The 20,245-nt window shown below is 42.4% G+C and overlaps 2 protein-coding genes across 3 annotated transcripts; both read left to right on the top strand.

The window, feature by feature from the left end:
- Nucleotides 1-1,425: 1,425 nt before the first annotated feature.
- Nucleotides 1,426-7,850, top strand: LOC119744533 (2'-5'-oligoadenylate synthase 1A-like). Its single transcript, XM_038220500.1, has 4 exons — nt 1,426-1,900; nt 4,646-4,949; nt 6,659-7,031; nt 7,227-7,850. The coding sequence occupies exons 1-4, from the start codon at nt 1,691-1,693 to the stop codon at nt 7,435-7,437; spliced, it is 1,098 nt and encodes a 365-aa protein (XP_038076428.1). The 5' UTR covers nt 1,426-1,690; the 3' UTR covers nt 7,438-7,850.
- A 5,018-nt stretch (nt 7,851-12,868) lies between these two features.
- LOC119744325 (2'-5'-oligoadenylate synthase 1A-like) lies at nt 12,869-20,061 on the top strand. 2 transcript variants are annotated; one of them, XM_038220197.1, is made up of 5 exons: nt 12,869-13,223; nt 16,285-16,492; nt 17,238-17,529; nt 17,827-18,196; nt 18,732-20,060. In XM_038220197.1, the coding sequence occupies exons 2-5, from the start codon at nt 16,289-16,291 to the stop codon at nt 18,898-18,900; spliced, it is 1,035 nt and encodes a 344-aa protein (XP_038076125.1). In that variant the 5' UTR covers nt 12,869-13,223; nt 16,285-16,288; the 3' UTR covers nt 18,901-20,060. The 2 variants fall into 2 exon arrangements, with proteins under 2 accessions (XP_038076125.1, XP_038076126.1); XM_038220198.1 differs by lacking the exon at nt 12,869-13,223 and adding an exon at nt 14,971-15,011 and having other exon boundaries at nt 18,732-20,061.
- The last annotated feature ends 184 nt before the right edge of the window (nt 20,062-20,245 follow it).

Here is a 20,245-nt window from a genome sequence, read left to right as displayed (position 1 = left end):
AGGGCTTTTGAAGTCTTGTATGGATATGCCGAGCTCGTCGTGTGTTGCTTAATAGCTGCAACATTTCAGCTGCAAGTTTTAAGGCATCGATGAATCGGTGAAGAATATATTTCCTAAAACAGCACCCGCGGTACGCGTACGGTGAACAGTGGTGAAACACGGCGCTGATGCCCGGTACAGTAGCTGACGGAACACCAATAGTGGTCAGATCTACACTCGCCTGTACTTCTGGGGCAATGCAGATGATTGGCCCTCAAGAGAGACCGATCTTGGCACGCAGTATTTCCACGTTACTTCCGAAAATGGAATCAGCTTGTCAGCAGCTGATTTGACAACATGAATTATCCATCGAAACTTGTCCTTTCCTCTCTCTCTCTTTTGCGTCATCGGATGCCGCTATTTAGAATATTGATTGAACGTGCTTCCTAAACAGGAAGGTGACCAGAGTACTTCTTTCTTGGCCATGTTCGAAAACTTGAAATATTTTTTTTTTCGGTATAATTTCTTGTTCCCGTATAATAGAAACTTAGTCAATTTTTGACGAACGACCTTAAATAATTTTTTTTTTTGGGATACATCTTTTAATGTGACCTTCAACCAGGCGAACGATTCGAATCTGATTTTAGAAGAAGAAGAAAATATTGGCCAGTTTGGCCCACTGGTACGATCTATACAGAAGATATGATAGAAGGCACCCGCCTACATAATAAGGGCGAACATCTGAAAATAAGATCCTAATTGTAAGACAAGCCTCATCTATGGAGTGTTTTAGTTGGTTTGTTAAGTTCACGGTGCAGCACGGTGAGTGCAGCCTTACCGTCAGACATGAACTTTCCGACTCCAATGTTATTCACCGAGCATGTGACTGAGCAAAAATAATGTATGGAAGTCTGCCCCATATTTCTCATCGAAGGAATTTCCGGCCATTGTTTCTGCGTTAATTTAGTCCGCCAGCTGCATGCGATTTGCAAAACAAGTCACACAAGTCTGGCAAAACTGACGTAGATGAAAAGGCCATTATTTAACTTTAAGTCAATTATCGACAAATCCGCTGCTGTAGTTCCTTGTCATCTGTAGCGTCTACTGTAAATGATTCCACTAGTTATTACGCTGTCCCTCATTAATTTTGTTTACTTTCAGCCCTGCATAATTTGCCACCTTATTCCTGCACACTGCAGCTCAGACGGACTTTCAAAATGTACAATTAATATAGGCTTCGAATCCATGACATTTCTCATCGGTACTGCAGCTCACAGATGGCCTTGAACTGTACAGCTATAACTGCACTTAGAAAAAGAATCACATCCTGCGATTTATTTATCATCGGTTATTTCCCCCCCCCCCCCCCCGGTTTGCTTGGTACTCGGTCAGGTTTGTGCATTCAGGATTTAGAGACCAGCGTACTGCGTCCACAGTGCATCCATGATAAGGCAATGTTTCGGGGATTCTGTACAATTTCCAGTCTGGCTGCAGCATCAGTACATTATGTCGAATGGTTTCGTATATAATGATACGAATTGCAGCATGATGTAAAACCCCCGCTCAAGACTTGGACTTTCTCTACAAGTCGCGTCACAATTGTGTTCGTACACGCATTCAGACAAAAGCCTATCCAGACCTCGTGTCTGCACTTCTACCGAAGTACCAAGGATTCTTTTGTTGTTATTTTGTTTCGTGAATCCGTGTTACGATGGCTGCCGCTGCTGCTAAAGTCATGGAATTGCCTTGGTGCCAATCCATGGTTCCGAAGGAATTGGAGACATGGTATCACAAGAACATCGCAGACGGGACCACTGATTTCGGCAAAGACTGCCGTTCTGCCATTAATAAGGTGGTAAAGTCCGTCCAGAACATTTGCTCCACGAACCGCCTCCAGTTTACCCTTAGCAGGGTTGTTAAGGTAGGTGTCTTTCGAACTAAATATTTTTCGGATACTCCAAATAACCTGCAATGTGGGTCTTGCCAACTAACATTTTCAGTTGTACACAATTAGTCTGAGAGTTAGTTCTACTGTTCTACAACAGTACAAATCGCCTTTTTTAACAATATTTGGTGATACATGTAGTAGATTCTGAGGGAGACCCTTTCCCGTGCGTGAAAACAAATTAATCATCCCACAGTCATCGCACCGCAAAACCATCAGATGTTTAACCCCAAACCAGACCCATAAGTGCCAAAACGCCATCTAGAGATCCGGTAGTTTTACAACCGATTAGAAATTAAGATGGTGGTACTTTATTAACTTATACACTGGGGAACAAAAAAGTCCTGTTCAAATCTGGAAACCATTCGTCATTTCTGCAGTCGCCATCTTGTTTTTGTAGTTGTAATTTATTCAGATCTCGCGAAAGACTGGTTCCCGGTCCCATAAGATGGGGACCGGTTGTTACTTCCCATTTCAAGCCATTGATTGGCAGCGTGTGCGCTGCATTAACCTTTTTTAATGATATTTACAGCTTTGGGCATGGATGATATAGTTGAAAACATGGCTATCAAGAAAACCTGACTCTTACCATTAGTAGGCAAAATCGCTACAACGTCTGCGCGAAAGCAATTTTCAAGCATTTCAACTGCGTAGGTTTCAGTACTGAAAAGCAGTGGCCCTCTCCTTTATTCATGATAGCTGCCAGAGACACTTTCGAATTCAGCGAAAATCGAAACTCATCACCCCACAAACTGCCCATTGGTGGTAGCCTTTTTGCCATGTTGCTTTAGGCTGGTTCCCCACTTACATTATCGTTGGGATTTTGTATTCAGGGGCCGGGAATCAGAACTAGTTGCATTGTGGGTGTATCTCTTCCTAGTCCTGCATAACATTTCCATACATTATGCCCCCCAAAAAGTCTCCGGTGTCTGGTTTGGAGCTTGCCCAAAAAGTGGTGCGGCGACGCGGCTTTTTTTCTTTTTTTTTACCTGATTTTTTTGCTTCAAATGTCGGCCGATGACTGCAAATGGTGCCCGACTAAACTTAGTGCAAATATATGGGAGTCCAGAGAGGCCACATAAAGCTTATTCTCGACCATAACCCAATCTAAAAACACGGTAAAATTGTGCAGCAGCAGGATTCCAGTCAAACCAGAGAGTTTGGCGGGTTTGAGACATCATCTTTCATTGAAAAAAAAAACGTATTCATATTGCCGACGCGCATGGCTACGGCGACGCGCGCGCATACCAGAAACCGGAGACTTTTTTTGGGGGGGGGGGCCTTAGGTGGGAATCCACCTAATGTAATGTTACATAATATATCTGATGGATTTACAAAAGAAAAAATGTTCAGTGGCTTTGCAAAACTAACTTGTCACGTTGAGTGACTGGAGCAAATCGTCTGTTTTAAACCTACCATGAATGTGGTGGCGCCACTCTGCATGAGCAAATACTTCCTGTTTCAATTTTTTTTTTGTAACGGATCGGAGTGTCCAACCGTCCCCGTACGTATACACAATCTTTGTTACGATAACCCAAGTTCGGTCCGACCATTTTTTTAAGAGGGGCATTAGCGCGCCAGCCATGCAGGGTGGTCGCGGTATCACAAGGACATCACCGTGACACGCGGGAGGTATTTTTTTTATGAAATCAGGAATTATGGGGATGATACGGAAGCGTATTTAGGTCATGACCGAAAATATTTTTTTAGGCCCACTACTTCGCCTGGGTGGATTACTATTTCGCACGGGCGGATTACTATTTCGCCCGGACGGATTACTATTTCGCCCGGGCGGATTACTATTTCGCCCGGGCGGATTATATTTCGCCCGGGCGGATTACTATTTCGCCCGGGCGGATTACTATTTCGCCCGGGCGGATTACTATTTCGCCCGGGCGGATTAGCATTTCGCCCGGGCGGATTACTATTCCGCCCGAGCGGACTACTAATTCGCCGGTGCAGATTACTAATTCTCCGCGGCCGGGCAGACTATTAATTCGCCCTTGCGAATTAGTAATCCGTCCGGGCGAAATAGTAATTCGCCCGGGCAAATTAGTAATTCGCCCGGGCGAATTAGTAATCCGCCCGGGCGAATTAGTAATCCGCCGGGGCGAAATAATAATTCGTCCGGGCGAATTAGTAATCCGCCCGGGCGAATTAGTAATCCGCCTGGGCGAAATAGAGGGCCGGACATTTTTGTTTTGTCATGTCCATAGCGAACAATGTATTTTACATGCTAGGAATAAAATTAATTGTAAAAGGGACTCTGCCGCTGCCTCTGTACCCCCCCCCCCCTATTATCATCGCCGCTCGGATTTTCTTGTGGCAAGCCTTTATGAGTTTGTAGACTAGTACATTGCGGCCTTATTAACAGATTTTCATTAAAATGAGATGACGTAGGCCTATTACTGCACAATTTTCGACGTGGTGCAACGAGAGCAACCTTGGTTTACCATTGACCGTGTGTGTAGGCCTTTAAGAAAAAGCACTAATTTGCACTCGTATTCATAGACAAAAGAATATTAATGATCGTAGTTACGAGTTAAATCTTGGCATACATTGAAATTAAACTAAGCCTGAAGGTTTCTACTTCCATACTAAATTCCTAAACACATCAGATTTTGGAGGAGGCAAAACCGTCAGGTTATAAGCTCTGTCAAAAAGACTCTTTCAGTATTGAAGGTGTATAGCAAACTACAAAGTCTTTCGCTTTTTCTCCAGGGTGGCTCTCTCGGTAAAGGCACTATGCTCAAAGATTTCTCTGATGTGGACCTTGTCGCCTTCATCAAACCGCCCCGATTGAGATCGTTCCTGGATTTGGGCCCAGCCCCAGCGGTCTACATACAGCAGCTCGACGGGATCATCCGGGAGCTAGAAGCGGCTCTGAAACAACTCCCCTTCGTTGAGGGCATTAACAGGAACGTCTTCATGATCAACTTCACCATCAACAACCTCGGCCCAGGAGGACGGTCCCTGGGAGTGGATCTGCTGCCAACTGCCAACTGCGGTTGTGGGCATGGCCGAGGTAGATTACCTACGGAGGAATTTGTTGGTCACAATCGCAAAATCAATGGCGCATGGGACCACGGTAGGGGGTGGGGGGAGGCATTAACTGGAGGGAGAGAATCTCAATGGCTGTTTTCAATTTAAAAAAAATACCATTTTCTTGTCCAAACTTTGAGAAAGGTGGTCAAAGGGGTATGGTCTCCAGTGCCGTTCCGCAACCCCCATGCACGGCAGTTCCACATGCATAGCACGCACACAAAGGTTCTGTAATGCGTTAGTTCTGTATTTGTGAACTCCAATGATGCCGGTGACGTCACACAACATGGCGCCATCCACGCTGACTAGTATAATTTACATGAAATGTACTAAAAATCATATTGAAATTGGAGGATTCAGGACTGTTAGGATTAAGGAATGCATTGTGATTATTTATTACGAATACGATTTTCTGGGTAATTGCAACTAGCAAAGCACACTTGGCAGAAATATTTCTTAGATGAAAGTCTTCTACATACACGAGTCGTTGCGTCGTCCAAAAGTGCGTGCTGTGGGATAGCTCAAGGCGCCTACGCTACGACTGTTTCATGTACGACATTACTGTAATGACTTCCTGTCATGGCGCGGCGTACGTACACAAAATCCTTGTGTCGCAGGCTAAAAACAAGGATAAACTACAAAAACTACATCTTCTGAGCAGAGTAAATACATAATCTGTAGGCTTACCTTTGAGATTTCCATCTGAATCTCCGAAATCATGCCAAAACATGGCCACGAAGGTACACTTCGTACGTCGCGACTTGACAAATTCCTGTTTTATTCACCCTCAATATTGGCTAAAATCTCACGAAAGCATGTCGACCCAAACCTTTCGTCCATATCAACGTGAACCTAGATAACCCATTTATTGATAGATTGACCAAGTATGCGTCACAAAACTGCATTTTCCTTTAAAAATGATGTTTTCTCGAAGTGGAAATGACGGCACGAAAACGCTAACTCGTACCAGGTCACAAGTCACACGCTGCATAAAAAAAAAACACACATTATCAGAATTTGTGCACGCTAGATGGCAACTGTCGACCGTACATAGCTTCATTGATGTTTGTAGAGCCATATTTGGTAATCTGTTGCATATTCATTTTAGTTAACCAATCAATCTTTATATCTTTCGCGGGGTATTTAAATCCACCAACGAAACAAAGGTATCGCTGCGCGTAATGTTTATTTACATCGCGCTAGGTTGTCACATGGTATTACCACTAACTCCATCTCGCCAACAGAGGGCGTACTTTGTCGGAGTGAAACTGCCGTGTGCATGCCCCATGGCCCTAGCCACCTTGCTACACCTGTGAAAAAAATATTAACGAAATGATCAGTAGAATTTGGTGGCGAAAGATTCAAACTGTGCATCAGCAAGACACTTGGTCCCGTCAATAAAAGAGTACAAACTTTGTATAAAAGTAAGTAAGTTGGCTGGCTGGCTGGTTGGTTGGCTGTTTGGCTGGCTGGTTGGCTGGCTGGCTGAAGAAAGCTTCACTCTGAACAAAAGTTGTATTTGAAATTGCGATTTTTGGTTTCCGCAGGAGTAGTGTACAGACGTAGAGGTATTGCTTTCTCTAGAATAAAAAAATACAAGATTAACATTGCAAGATCAAAGAAAAATGTTGGAGAGCATGCACGAACAGTACACCTTTAACCGTTTATAGGGAGTCCATTATTTCTCTGTAGCTCATGCCGACATTTTCCGAGCCATGCTGGCGTTGCCCAGCAGCTACGACCGGAAGTTCTTCTCTGCCTCACTGGTCGAGCACCAGCTGCGGTTCATGGAGCAAATACCCGGCCACGTCAAAGCCCTGATCCGCTTGGTGAAGTACTGGGCTTACAAGTGCCTCCCGGACAAGCTGCACAAGTCCTACCCGCTGGAGCTGATCACCATCTACCGCTGGAAGAACGCTGGTGAGCCCCAGCGCATCAGCAAGGCCCAAGGGCTGAAGGACGTGCTGCAGGTGCTCAGCAATTTGAGAGGGTTGCGGCACTACTGGACGTTCCTCTACGACGCTGCACTGGCGATTCAGGCCATCACTCAGCTCGGCTGTGTCAAGTAAGTTAACCACTTGCACGCATCCTGCCAATTTGGACTCAGAATAGTTGTTTTCAGATCACCACACGCCGAGGCGTAGCAGGGTCATTTTTGTTGTGTGCGTTGAGCACAGTGATCTCGATAATCATAGCCTTAATATTGTGCTTGAAACTACTCATGTTTTTCGCTTCTCCTTTTTTATCAACTTGAATGCAGTCCAATAGTTTTGGACCCAGCCAATCCAACCAAAAACGTGTGCGAGGTTTACAAGGAGGGCAACAACATCAAAACGATCGAGGACGCCGCCCACGACACCCTCAAGTCCAATCTTCTCAAGGACGTCGTTGTCTCTGCCAACTGGACAATTTGCCGCCCCACCCCCACCCCCGGAAAAGCAACCAAAAACAAAAAAAACAAAAAAAAGTAGGGGAAAAAGCGGGGGCAAAGGAGGGACAAGAAAGAAAAAGCAGGCGCGAAGTTATATTGCTGTTAATTAAATGGGTTGCGGGGGAGGCAAAACGTCCCTGCCCACCCTCGAAAATGATAAATCAAGAATATGCTTGAAAATAACCACAATGCGCTTTTGATATCATTGTTCTCATGAATTGTTTCATGAATAAATATATACTGGCCGGATCGAAACTACAGAATTATTCATGACTTGGACGTAACCATCCTTGGAATAAAAATTACGCTGGCAGACACAAGAGGGCGCTGTTTGATTTTGGTAAAGTTTACCCAAACCAAATAGCGCCCTCCTTTTGCATTTATTGTGTCAGCTATAAATCAATGTGATCAACCGTATCTAAGGCCCCCCAAAAAGTCTCCGGTTTCTGGTATGCGCGCGCGTCGCCGTAACCATGCGCGTCGGCAAAATGATTTTTTTTTCAATAAAAGATGATGTCTGCTGCACAATTTTAACGTGTTTTAGATAGGGTTATGATCGAGAATAAGCTTTATGTGGCCTCTCTATACTTCCATATATTTGCACTAAGTTTAGTCGGGCACCATTTGCAGTGGTCAGCCGACATTTGAAGCAAACAAAACAGGTAAAAAAAAATTAAAAAGCCGCGTCGCCGCACCACTTTTGGGGCTAGCTCCATACCAGAAACCGGAGACTTTTTTTTGGCCTAATCGAAGGACCTGCGTTTGAATCCAACTTCATCGGTACATCGGTACGGTCATACTCAAAGACCAACACGTGCCCTTGAAAAAAAAAAACGTTTTTCTCGATTGTTTTGCCATTCTCTTGCAGTCTCATGTTTTACAATGATGCACTTTATAACATAACATAACCGCGTTGTGGGCCCATACATTTGAATGTCAGCAATGCAAATGATCCCGAACTCCAATTCCATTAAAGGGATATTACGGCCTGGAATGCGCCCAATTGGGCTACAAAACGTGTTTTAACCGAAATGATATTAAATAGAAAGAGCATTTAAAAGTAGAATATTTGCGTCCAGTTGGTGTGGTGTTTTTTTGGTATTATTCTTGAGAGAACCATGAGTGAATGAATTTCAGGGGTCACTAGCTTGTCTCTGAAAAATCGAGCTGTAGAGTGTTAGTTGTGATCCAGCCGAACCGTGGTTCACCTTCTGCTGACGTGTACAAAACAATATGTGTGAATTGGTGCTGTGCGTATTACGTACCACACACTCAACGTGTATATACAGTACATTGATATGGAACACGGTACCCTGTGGAGACATGTGCGTAATAGGGAACAAAAGATTGTATACGTCTCCACAGGGCAATTTCTATAGGTGAACATGTCTTCCACGAGGTTATCACAAAATATATATATGGATTTTACTCAAAAACTAGGAATTTCCCAGGCGTTTTGATTTGTTGCAAGTTGAAGTATTTTATGTAAGGGATAAAAGTTCGAATTTCAGCCCAGGAAATTAATTCTGGTTAAAATAGGAGCATTTTGAAACTAAACTTTCAAACTCTAAAAGTTTAGTACACGAGAACAAAAAATGACATGATATCTAAAGCATGATATGCTCCATAATTATATCTGCCATCGCTGTCGCATTTTAGGTCGTCACATTTTTAAACTCTGGCAGGGATCTGTTTGATAGATTTCACGCAAGACGGCCAAAGCGTATTTTGCACTCGCACTTGCTTCGACTTTTCTAGGGAGAGGTATAAGACATTAGGTTTTTTCCTTGAAACATGACCTTTTAAATAGTTTATAATGAAAGGTTTGCGGAAACACCATGTGCGAATAATTTCTCAACAAAGAGAATGGTTCTGAAAAGAACCAGAGGTATAAACTCGACGTTCCGGTCAGTATGCTCTGACCGTCTTCAGGAGAGGTCAGAGCATACTGACCGGAACGTCGAGTTTATACCACTGGTTCTTTTTCAGAACCATTCTCTTAGTTGAGAAATTATTCGCACATGGTGTTTCCGCAAACCTTTCATTATTTAGTACCTCCACCATGAAAAGCCTCAAATCTTACTTAAATAGTTTAAGTAAACAATCCAAAACATGCAATTTTCGGGGAATTTCAGGCCGTAGTATCTCTTTAACCACGGTCAGTGAACCAGACAGAGGCGCAAAGTGTTTACATGCGTCGTGCAGAAATCAATTCAACCTGTATTCGGTTGTGCAGCTAGGTCGCAATACAATTAGCTTACTAAAAATAGAAAAACACCCTGGGATTTCTCATCGGGGTTTTCCCGGTATACTAGGTCAGGTTCGTGGACGTGCAAGATTTCGAGACCAATTACGCATTGCATCAACAGTGCGTCCCATTAAACATAGTTGCGCAATGTATCTGGGATTCTGTACAATTTCAGGTCTGATTTCATCATCAATACATCCGTAGCATGATTTCGTAATATCATTGCAACATGAAATTGTTGTGAGTAACAGGTTGCACAATCTTTGACACAAGTTTATTTTTATTGAACAGGTAAACATGACTGTCACATTTATTGTTCTGTTACAGTGATGAAATAGAATAACTGAATTGATTGGATTTAATTTTATTAAACCAAAAAAAAAACTGTCCAATTGTTGTACGTGTTATTTAGGCCTTATTTGTATGAAGATTAACAATGAACAAGTGTATTACTATGAGCCTGATCGTTGCCCTAACAGCAATCATTCTGATGGAATTTCATTCTTATGGGTTTAAGATCCAGGTACGATATCTGACGTTGCTTTCATGGGCGTCGCGGGGGGGGGGGGGGGGGGGGGGGGCAAGGGGGCGCTTGCCCCCCCCCCCCCCCGGAAAACGGAAACAAAAACACACACACAAGGAAAAACAGGTGCGAATCCATATTGCTGTTAATTTGATGGGGGGGGGTAGGGCAAATGCTCCCCTGCTCACGCTTAGCCTTGACCAAGGCGTTGCGGGCTTATCGATTCGCCGATAAAAAAAAAATCGCCGATAACAAAATCCCTAATCAACTTGGCAAGGCATAATTGCGTGCACATTATCGATGCCCGTACGCTGCTAGTGAGAAAGTAACTTGTACCATACAGCAAGGCTATGCTTGTACATGTACATGTACGTACGCACGTACATCACACACGTACTCGTACAACAGCCATGCACACACAGTACATGTACATGTACATGTACAAGTACATGTACATGCATGAGCTAGTCCGCGTAACCCAACGCCTTGATGGTTTTGAGTTGACCCAGCAAAACCTATTACGGTAATGAGGTACCACCCCCGCGTATATACTGAATTCTCATTGGTCAGCCCGCGATAGGCTAACGAACACGTCGCATCCGCGAAGAAACGCTGCAATGGCGGCCCGTTGCTGTGGGTGAAAGTCGTTCAGTCCCAGTCTGTCCGAAGCAGTATTGAAGGCTCCAACGAATTCTGCAGGTAATGCTGTCATTAGACGATCGTTGCCCACTCAAATGGATTCATTACACGAGCCGAAAAACTCGAATCAATGTCAAATTGTTGAAAAAGTGACGAACATTTCGCTCTCGCTAAAATGACATGGAAGACGCCATGATGACTAATGCATTATGCATGCCGCGCGACGTCACATGATTCTTGTGAAGCTTACGATTGGTCAGCTTAAAAATGAATTAATCATACTATTGCGAAGGTTGTTTCATGTGATTGGTCCAAGACGAACCTACATAATCATCACGGCATACCCGCATACCTGAAGCCCGCCCATTTTTTTCCAAAACTGGACGAAAAAGTAAAGAAAGACATTAAACCCGGAAGTTGCAGACCCAACAAGGCGGTCGTTCGACAGGCCACGCGGCGCGTATATCCCCCACACGTACGTACGTACACCCACACGCAGAACATAGTAGGCCTACATTTACTGCCTTATTCCATGATTACACCATGCGTACAGTCCGTACTCACGTGTGTGTGCTTGCTGGTTGTGTTAGTACCGAACCGTTCGTACGGACAAGGGTCGGTGGTACACGCACGGACAAGGTTCGGTGGTACACGCACGTAACCGCGTTGATTGTGGGTGCTAGGGCCCAATTATCTCCCTTCGACAAAAAGCCGAGAGACCGCATTGAACAAGGCTAGCTCACGCTCGGAAAAATGATAAATTGAGAGTATAATGAGAAAGTTAAGGAATTTTGGGGAAACATTTGCTTTGCCCCCCCCCCCCGGAAAAAAACCTGGCGAGGCAAGATTTTTAGGCCCATGACATGAGGGGGTTATAATCCTTATAGAGTTCTATGTTCCGCTTCAGATATATTTTCATGTATGATATGACCAACGTTAAAGGGACCATGTCCTTTTTTAAATGTACTTTGTTTAATGCAATCCTTAAAAATGCATCTTTCTGTCCCATTTATCCCGATTTGCATGTTTCATTTTGACATTTTCCAGAGTATTTTTATGCCTTTTTGGTGTTTATGCTAATGCGAATGGCATATTCATGAGCAAAAGTGGGATGTCATTTTGCACGCAGAAACCTCAATGTTATAGCTTGTTTCAGCAGTACCAAAAGTTGCCCGAGTTTAGGATATTTTAGTGCCTTAAATATTTTTTTTTCTTTGGTGATTTGTTGTTGTGTAAGTACATGGCACTAAGCCTGGGCCAATGAGAAACTTTTTCTCACAAATGTTTTCAGATTTTTGGGTTCACAATTTGAACAAAAAACACCTATACTGAACTGTAGCTTCCTGAAATGACATCACAGCAACAGCACCCTCAGTTGTCCGGGAAAAAATGGATAATTTTAAATGTATAAAGAAGTGCACTTTTCAATAAATGAACCAAAAAGGGATATTCAAATGTTTCATACATATAAGGAGGAGTAGAAAGTCGCACAAAATATTTTCCTCACAGTAATTCACTGCATATCATGGCCCTTTAATTTCCGCTTTACTCACAAATTATTTTGAAGCCAGCAATGAAGCCGAAGCAAAGAGGAACCCGACGTTTCAAAACTCCTCGGCACGACAACCCAAATACTCTCTTACGTTAACTTTAACCATTGCCCTCTTTCGCTACCGCTGTTTCCTTAAATGGAGGAGCAATTTCAATTTAACAATAGTCTGGTCCCCAGGCCAAAAGATTCTGACTATTTATGACGAATCTAAGGTCAGGTATAGCCGTCACGGCTAAAAATAAACATGATGGCCGTTTCTCAAAGCTCGGCTTCGTTTTCGGCTTGGCTTCATCATTAAGAGCCTTTGACGTTCCCATCAAATAAAGTTTGATATTTCAGTAAGAAAACATTGACTGATGTTGAGCTGTAATCTTCAAAGTGAGGGACCCAAATAGCAGGCGAAGCCGAAATGGAGACGAAGCCGAGTTTTGGAAAACTCATAGGTAACGTCGTCTGATTTAAAAAAAGACTATGACGCACGGTTTGCAGATTTCTCACCACGTTGAATACCAAATGTATCTTTTCAGGGCAATTATGTCGAAATATCGATGGGCAAGCTGTTATAAGAGTGAACGCTTTGCAAGGACACAAAATCAAAAGATGCTGACACTTTATGACGAATCTAGGTCAAGTAGCCGCCACGGCTAAAAATATACATGATGGTCCTTTTCAAAGCTCGGCTTCGTTTCCGGCTTGGCTTTAAATGATGTTTCTATCTCACCCGGAAAATTCCAAATGTATGCTTTCTGCATGGGTAATTATGTCAACATATCGACGGGCAAGCTGTTATAAGAGTGAAAGCTTTGCAAGGAAACGTCTATAGTTGTTCGACACAACTTGTGCAGTTGGCAACGTTACTTTGTGGTAAGCATGCTTAATATGAGCAAAACGAGTTGATATTTTGTTCTCTTTGTGTTTTTCATTTGGAAATAATTGCAGCTCTTTCATGTTGTTCGTTTTGGATGTCCAATGTTTGTGTTATACTAATACTAAGTAGTGTATCTATCGAATCCAACGCGCGAGCAAAAAGCTTCCAATAATTAATTTACATTGTTGTGAGTTTATTAGCATTGTTTAAGGGCATATAAGATCATTTGCACCTGTACCGAATTGTTATCGAAAAGCTTGCCTAGATTAAAGGACATACTCAACTCCCCGTGAAATAAGTCTGGCTTGCTTTCAAAGAAATCAAGTTTTATATGTGATTTCCATCGATCAGTCAATTGACTGGGTTTTGGAAATAAAATCTGCTTTTGACGTTATCGTGGATTGTAAATTTCGAGAAATTCATGAAACACCCAAGTTATTGCGGTGTTTCAGATAAAAAAAATTCTGAGATACAAGAAGCATTTGGCAGTTAAGCTTGGGAATATAGTGATGATGATGATGATGATGTCGTATGCTATGGCGATCTCGTCGTATTGTCCGTAAGCCAGTGTCTCGTTGGGTCCTCGGCCAAGTGAAGGGCTGCGATGCCACCAGTATAAGGCGAGAGAGGGGGCAGTCATTGATCATACGGCGCATCTATTAAAATTATTGTATACTTTATGTGTGTTTTGTAAATTTGATGAGCTGTGATGTGCTGTTTATTGTTTTATTAGAACTAAAGGACGACAGATAAAATGACCTCCCTCACTCGCGGGTTGAATCGTGGGCAAACTTATTAAAAGATGCAGACACTCCGACATGCCAAAATTCACGTTGTTAGAATAATTGGTGGATGGTATTATAAAGTAGCACACAGTTATTTCTTTCACTGGTGTAGAAAGGAGCCCTGCCGATTTTCTTCGACCTCGTGCGCCAGTGCCACGGGGCGAAAGCAAGCCTTAGGCCAAAAAAAAAGTCTCCGGTTTCTGGTATGCGCGCGCGTCGCCGTAGCCATGCGCGTCGGCAAAATGAAAACGTTTTTTTTTTCAATGAAAGATGATGTCTCAAAACCGCCAAACTCACTGGTTTGACTGGAATTCTGCTGCTGCGCAATTTCAACGTGTTTTTAGATGGGGTTATGATCGAGAATAAGCTTTGTGTGGCCTCTCTGGACTCCCATATATTTGCACTAGGTTTAGTCGGGCACCATTTGCAGTCATCAGCCGACATTTGAAGCAAATTTGAAGCAAAAAAGTCGGGTAAAAAAAAAAAGCCGCGTCGCCGCACCACTTTTTGGACAAGCTCCATACCAGAAACCGGAGACTTTTTTTGGCCTTATTTATTGTATGCACAAAAAACACGCTCAAGCCAGCTGGTCTACCCATGACTATTTAAGAGGCTTTTCTAAAAAAAAATTAATAAATATAAAATAGCAAAAAATTCTGGAAAAATTGAGGGGAGAAAATACCTGTATGCTTGTATACCTGTGTATAATTTCAATGGATCCATTTTGCTTCAGTGGCATTCAGGCTACGCGTCGAAAATCAATCGCTATGCTCTGATGATCAAAGTCGCCCAGAATGTAAACAAGAGCTGTGATGGTTATGTCAAGGTCACGGTACAGATTTCTCACCCGGGGAATACCCAATGTTTCTTTTCTGGATAATTATGTCATGATACCGATGGCCAAGCTGTTATAAGAGCGAACGCTTGCAACGACACGTCATTGCTTGTACGACACAGCTATTGTGCAGTTGTGAACGTTAAGTCGTGGACTGTGAACAGGTAAGCGTGCTGGAATTATAAGCAACAAGACATTGTGATCTTTCATGTTGTTCTTTTGGATGTCCAATTGTTCTTTTAGGAATTTTGAAAAATGTTTCTTTTTTATTTTGAGTGCATGCTTTTATTATTGGAAATAAACAAAATGCAAGAAAGGCAAATGATCCAATATGCCTTCAAGCAAAGATACCGATATCAATATATATTTACGTTTACGGAGTACAAAAACGTTTAATGTAGGGCCATAATGAGAGTCGTCTTGTCACTAAGACGGTTATTCAAAAAATCGACTACTTTAAAAACATCATATGTATTGGCGGTCTCAATTAGCATGGGGATATGGGCAAATTAAACGGGATTTCTTGTATTTAAGGGGCCAACATCCGACAAAATCGCGAAAATTTGAACATTGTATCATCACTTTGACGAGAATGATGTTGAAATACCCCGACTTTATTTTTATTTTTAGGGATTTTTATTTTTTGATTTTGATTATTTAGGATGCAAGGTACAGTTAAAACAAATAATAATCCCTTCCAATATTTATCAAGTTTTGTCAAAACTAGCTACCGTATTATTGTTCATCAACTTAAAATCAAGACTATGGGTGTGATCCCTGGTTACGTGTCATTATAATGGTTAACAGCTTCTGATGTTGACAAAATGGGGAACCGCCCACATAGAGCTGCATGGAAAGCTCAGTTGGTAGAGCGCCGTAAAGGTATAGGCCTACTCCGGAGGTCGCATGTTCAAACCAAAGATGTGATAGCGCCGAAGGCGCAAGATGGGGAACTCCATAGAAATTGCGAAATCGTCATGGACGCCATTCGAGTAAGGAAACCATTGTAACAATCATTGTTCGCGCCAGTGGCGTAGCCAAGAGCCCCCCCCCCCCATGAAACCTTGTTGCCCCCCCCCCAGTCGCCCCCCCCCCCTGAGATTTTGAGTTTCTAAAAATATTATCATTGATCTACATGACATGCCCCCCCCCCATGAAATGTTCCAGACCCCCCCCCAAACCCCCCTCCCCCCCCCCCCCCGAAAAATCCCTGGTTACGCCACTGGTTCGCGCAATGGTTTGCTTCAAGTAAGCAAACCATTGTGCAAACAATGGTTTGCACAATGGTTTGCTTACTGGAATGGCGTCCATGGCGATTTCGCAATTTCTATGGAGTTCCCCATCTTGCCCATCTTGAGCGTTCAGTTCAAACCCGCTCCAGTCATTTCCTATGTTCAATTTGGAAATTAAGTTAAAACTAAGATTTTTTTTTTACAGAACCATGGGGAACTGGTTTTCAACGGGACCCGAACCTTGGTGTCTGGATCCAAGCAGTTTGGAGAGGTGGTACATTACGAACATTCTAGAAGGAACGCAGAAGTTTAATTCCGACTGCAGTGAAGCAGTGGACAGACTCCTCGGTTCTCTCAACATAAAATGCGTCACTGCAGGTAAAAACCTGCTGGACACCCCAGACGTCATAAAGGTGAGTGAGTCCTTATTGTGACTGGAGTATTTGTGGGTCTTCTGAGGTCCTCAAAGTAGGTGTCATAATCGACAGGACGCGTATTTTTTTACCAAGGAGGGTTGGGGCCAATTCATTAATAATTCAGTTTTTCCCTTGAATCATTGAAAGAAATATAGGTTCTCCCCCCCCCCTTTAATTAAAATTATCTCAACAATAAATTTGAAAGAGAAAATTAGTCGATGAAAATGTGCAGCGACAACATGGGTTCGAACCAGGGATCTTTGTATCCATAACTCATATCACTAGGCTACTGTGTGGTAGCTCGACGATAACCGTTCTTTAAATTTGCTTTAACGAACAACAATGTTGTTGGTGTCATTGTTCTGTTCTCGTGAATAAACATAATTTTCCAATCGAAACGACTTAATTATTCATGAATTGACCCCGACCATCCTGGGAAGAAACATTACGCCGACAGGATACACTTTACATAAGAAAATGCTATAGACGCCGACATCAAAAGGATGGAATCAACCATGAATTATCGAGTTAAAAAGACAGAATATTTTACTAAAGTCTTACTTCATTACTGGTGAAACAGAAAGACAATTTTTGAAACTCAAAAGCTCCTAATTTGAAAAGACTGTTCGCTCTTTAAAACAACTTGTGACGGCTACGAAAATCGTGATGGGCCATAGTGACAGGACGATGGTTGTTGGACGAGTATTCATTTTACATCCCCACGGTGCTTATTACCTTTCAGGGTGGTTCACTCGGTAAAGGCACAATGATAGGCGGCCTGTCCGAAGTTGACCTGGTTGCCTACATCAACCCCTCGCACTTGGCACCCATCTGTTCTTCGTCGACGCAGGACTATAGAACGCAACTCAAGGCAGTCATCGACGAGCTGAAGAAAGCACTCGGTCGTCTGAAAAACGTAGGGATAAGACGCAGCGACGCGTATACGATCAGCTTCGTCATCGAAGTTACTGGACGACGGTTTCTGGAGGTCGATCTCCTGCCTACAGCTGAAAACTTTCATGGTTATGGTCTAGGTAAGTTAGCATTCATTACATTTCGTGCTGATGATTTCAACACCGACTCGGTGACCCAATAGCTGTGTAAGTAATTTTATATTATATTTTCCTCATGTATAACATTAAATCGAAACATTAAAAATATGCGCCCGATGGCTCTTCTTTTCTTTCGCTTGGTGCAGTACGGAAAGCATAGCTGAAAAGAACGCACAATCCGAGGTTGTATTATTGGGATGTTTAGCCTCCGTTACATTGCATTATACCAGAAGAATTAAAAAAAAAAATAGAAATGTATGTGTGTCTTTTAATACACAGGTCCGTCCGACATTTATAAGGAAATGCTTCAACTCAGCGGCTACGACCGCGGATTCTACTCGGCCTCGTTGGTGAAATTCCAGTGGGACTTCGTGAAGAACCAGCCGGGCTACGTCAAGGAGCTGATCAGCCTGGTCAAGTTCTGGGCATGCACCTCCTTGCCCCGGGCTCTCCAGAAATCCTACCCTCTGGAGCTGATTACCATCTACCGCTGGGAGAACGCCGGTAAGCCCGCGTACTTCAGCAAGGCCCAGGGACTGAAGGACATCCTTAAAGCCATGACTGCTCTCCAGGTTCTTCGTCACTTCTGGACCGACATGTATGACGCGGATTTGGCGGAACAAGCCATCACCAAACTTGGGCACAGAAAGTGAGTTTTACTGCTGACCAACTGGTCAAGAATCTATAAAAAAAAAAAGCAAATTCAGTTAGCTAGGTCGGCAAGATCAAACAAAAATTGGATTTAAATGTATTTCAAAAAACTTTGTTTTTAATCCGTGCGCAAAGTCTCAAATTTTATGACGTTTTAAAAAATTTATACCATGTTTACAAAGAGTCCGTACCCCAATGGTTAACATAAGCCCATTCAATAACCCAATTTAAGAAGGAAACGTAACTAAGTTTGCATAATGGGGTCAGTGATAAGTGGAAGTTCAAATATGTTTGACTAGCAAGCTAAAAGGACTAGTATAAACTCGACGTTTCGACAAGGTATATTTTTCTATATCGTCATTCTTTTGAGACGAACAGAGCTTGCTGTTCGAAACGTAAAACTTACACGCTCGGAGACACCCGTCATTAATTCATGAGAGATTCAGTGTCGCATGGTATCAAAGAAGTATAACATTAGGCCTACTTGTTTGAATTATTCAGTCAATTCTTTCTAATCTGAATTTTTTCTTCAGCCCCATTTTGTTGGACCCTGCCAATCCGACCAACAACGCCTGCTGGGTTTACCAGAAAGGTGACGACATTGATGTGATAGCAAAAGCCGCCGAGTCTTCTCTGCAGACCGTGCTCCTTCGTGACGTCATCGTCTATGCAAATTGGTCGGGCCGAATAACTTCTGAATAGTTTCACTACAAAAATGCTTAACAACAGCTGAATTATTCTAAATGCCACCAATTTTTGAGCGCTATTTTTGTATGAAGGCTACCTCCAAACAACCGAGTAAAATCAATTATCAAATGTATTACAGCAATAACAATGTATTTGGGTAAACTATAGAGTGTCACTTTATATTTGGATAAGTCATCAGATTTTCGACATATTTTAATTGAATTATTATATTTTTGTAAAATAGCAACATTCGAATGCCCAATAGTCTGATTGCCGTTCCCCGATCCCCCGACGTTTCCCCGACGTTTATTGATAGATCGTTGATCGAGTAGACACCTCATAAAAAACAGTACCAATATATACGATCCTTAATTCCAATAAGAATTTTGATAATAATTTGATAGGGTAATTTTTGGATAAATGCAAATGACCCTGTTCGCGTTTTAATACAGAGATACCGGTCAGTATGCAAGGCATAGCATTTTGTAAATGCAATAACATTATATTTAATTAATTCCATTTTGTCCAGGACTTTTAACAAAATATGGCAGGCATTATCTTTGTATTAAAGTACAACCATTTACACACGAAGACACCCGACCATAACCGAGTGTCAGGAAAACGTCGGGAAATTCAGAACCGAGCGGAATTCCTTGTCTGGACTAGTTACTTGATACCGTCGGCTATAACCTCACACATTTTGGCCAGAATGGTTTGAATCTTTAGGTCAAAAAGGAACCAGACTACATAACCCTGACAGCTTGGCAGAAAATTGGCGGGAAAGTTTACTAGGAAAACAAATATAACACAAATTTCAGTTTGTAACAAAAATGTTTGGAGTAGGATTTGCGGCCGGTTGGCAAGCTTGAAAAGTATTTGCAGTACTGAAATATGTGAATAGGAAAAAAAGGCCTATTTTTCAAAACTGAATATTCTTTTTTATCCTATCAATCGGTCTATGTAAATGTCTTTTTTGTAACGTTTGAATTCGCTTTTGATTAGATTGACGTGGCATTATTAGTCTTCAGAAACACAATTTGTGTTAATAGAAATGTATATAATAACGAATATTATGTTTTCATAAAGTACTGCAGCAAACCGCGACACGTTTAAGCCCATGGACCACTTAATCTATTGCTGAAAACAAATCAATCTTTGTTTTTAATCTTCAAAAGATATATTAAAGAAAACCCATATCACATAGTATCCTTTTCCCTTAATAAAAGATTTTTTACAGGTGCGGATCCGGGGGGGGTGTCAAAAACCCACCAGCTCTGTCTATTTTTTTTTCATAGAAAAACATTAAAAATAATGTGAAACTCCCCCCATCCCTGCTCTGACATGCCAAAAAAAATTCAGA

Source organism: Patiria miniata, unplaced genomic scaffold (genome assembly GCF_015706575.1).
Source record: "Patiria miniata isolate m_02_andy unplaced genomic scaffold, ASM1570657v1 HiC_scaffold_7, whole genome shotgun sequence".
Lineage (NCBI taxonomy): Eukaryota > Metazoa > Echinodermata > Asteroidea > Valvatida > Asterinidae > Patiria > Patiria miniata.
Note: the sequence above shows the minus strand (reverse complement) of the source record. Positions and strands in the feature narration are given on the sequence as shown.

Coding starts and splice junctions, on each gene's coding strand:
- LOC119744325 (XM_038220198.1), top strand. CDS start 16,289: ATGGGGAACTGGTTTTCAACGGGACCCGAACCTTGGTGTCTGGATCCA. Junction 16,493..17,237: donor ACACCCCAGACGTCATAAAG/GTGAGTGAGTCC, acceptor ATTACCTTTCAG/GGTGGTTCACTCGGTAAAGG. Junction 17,530..17,826: donor CTTTCATGGTTATGGTCTAG/GTAAGTTAGCAT, acceptor TTTAATACACAG/GTCCGTCCGACATTTATAAG.
- LOC119744533 (XM_038220500.1), top strand. CDS start 1,691: ATGGCTGCCGCTGCTGCTAAAGTCATGGAATTGCCTTGGTGCCAATCC. Junction 1,901..4,645: donor CCCTTAGCAGGGTTGTTAAG/GTAGGTGTCTTT, acceptor CTTTTTCTCCAG/GGTGGCTCTCTCGGTAAAGG. Junction 4,950..6,658: donor CGGTTGTGGGCATGGCCGAG/GTAGATTACCTA, acceptor ATTTCTCTGTAG/CTCATGCCGACATTTTCCGA.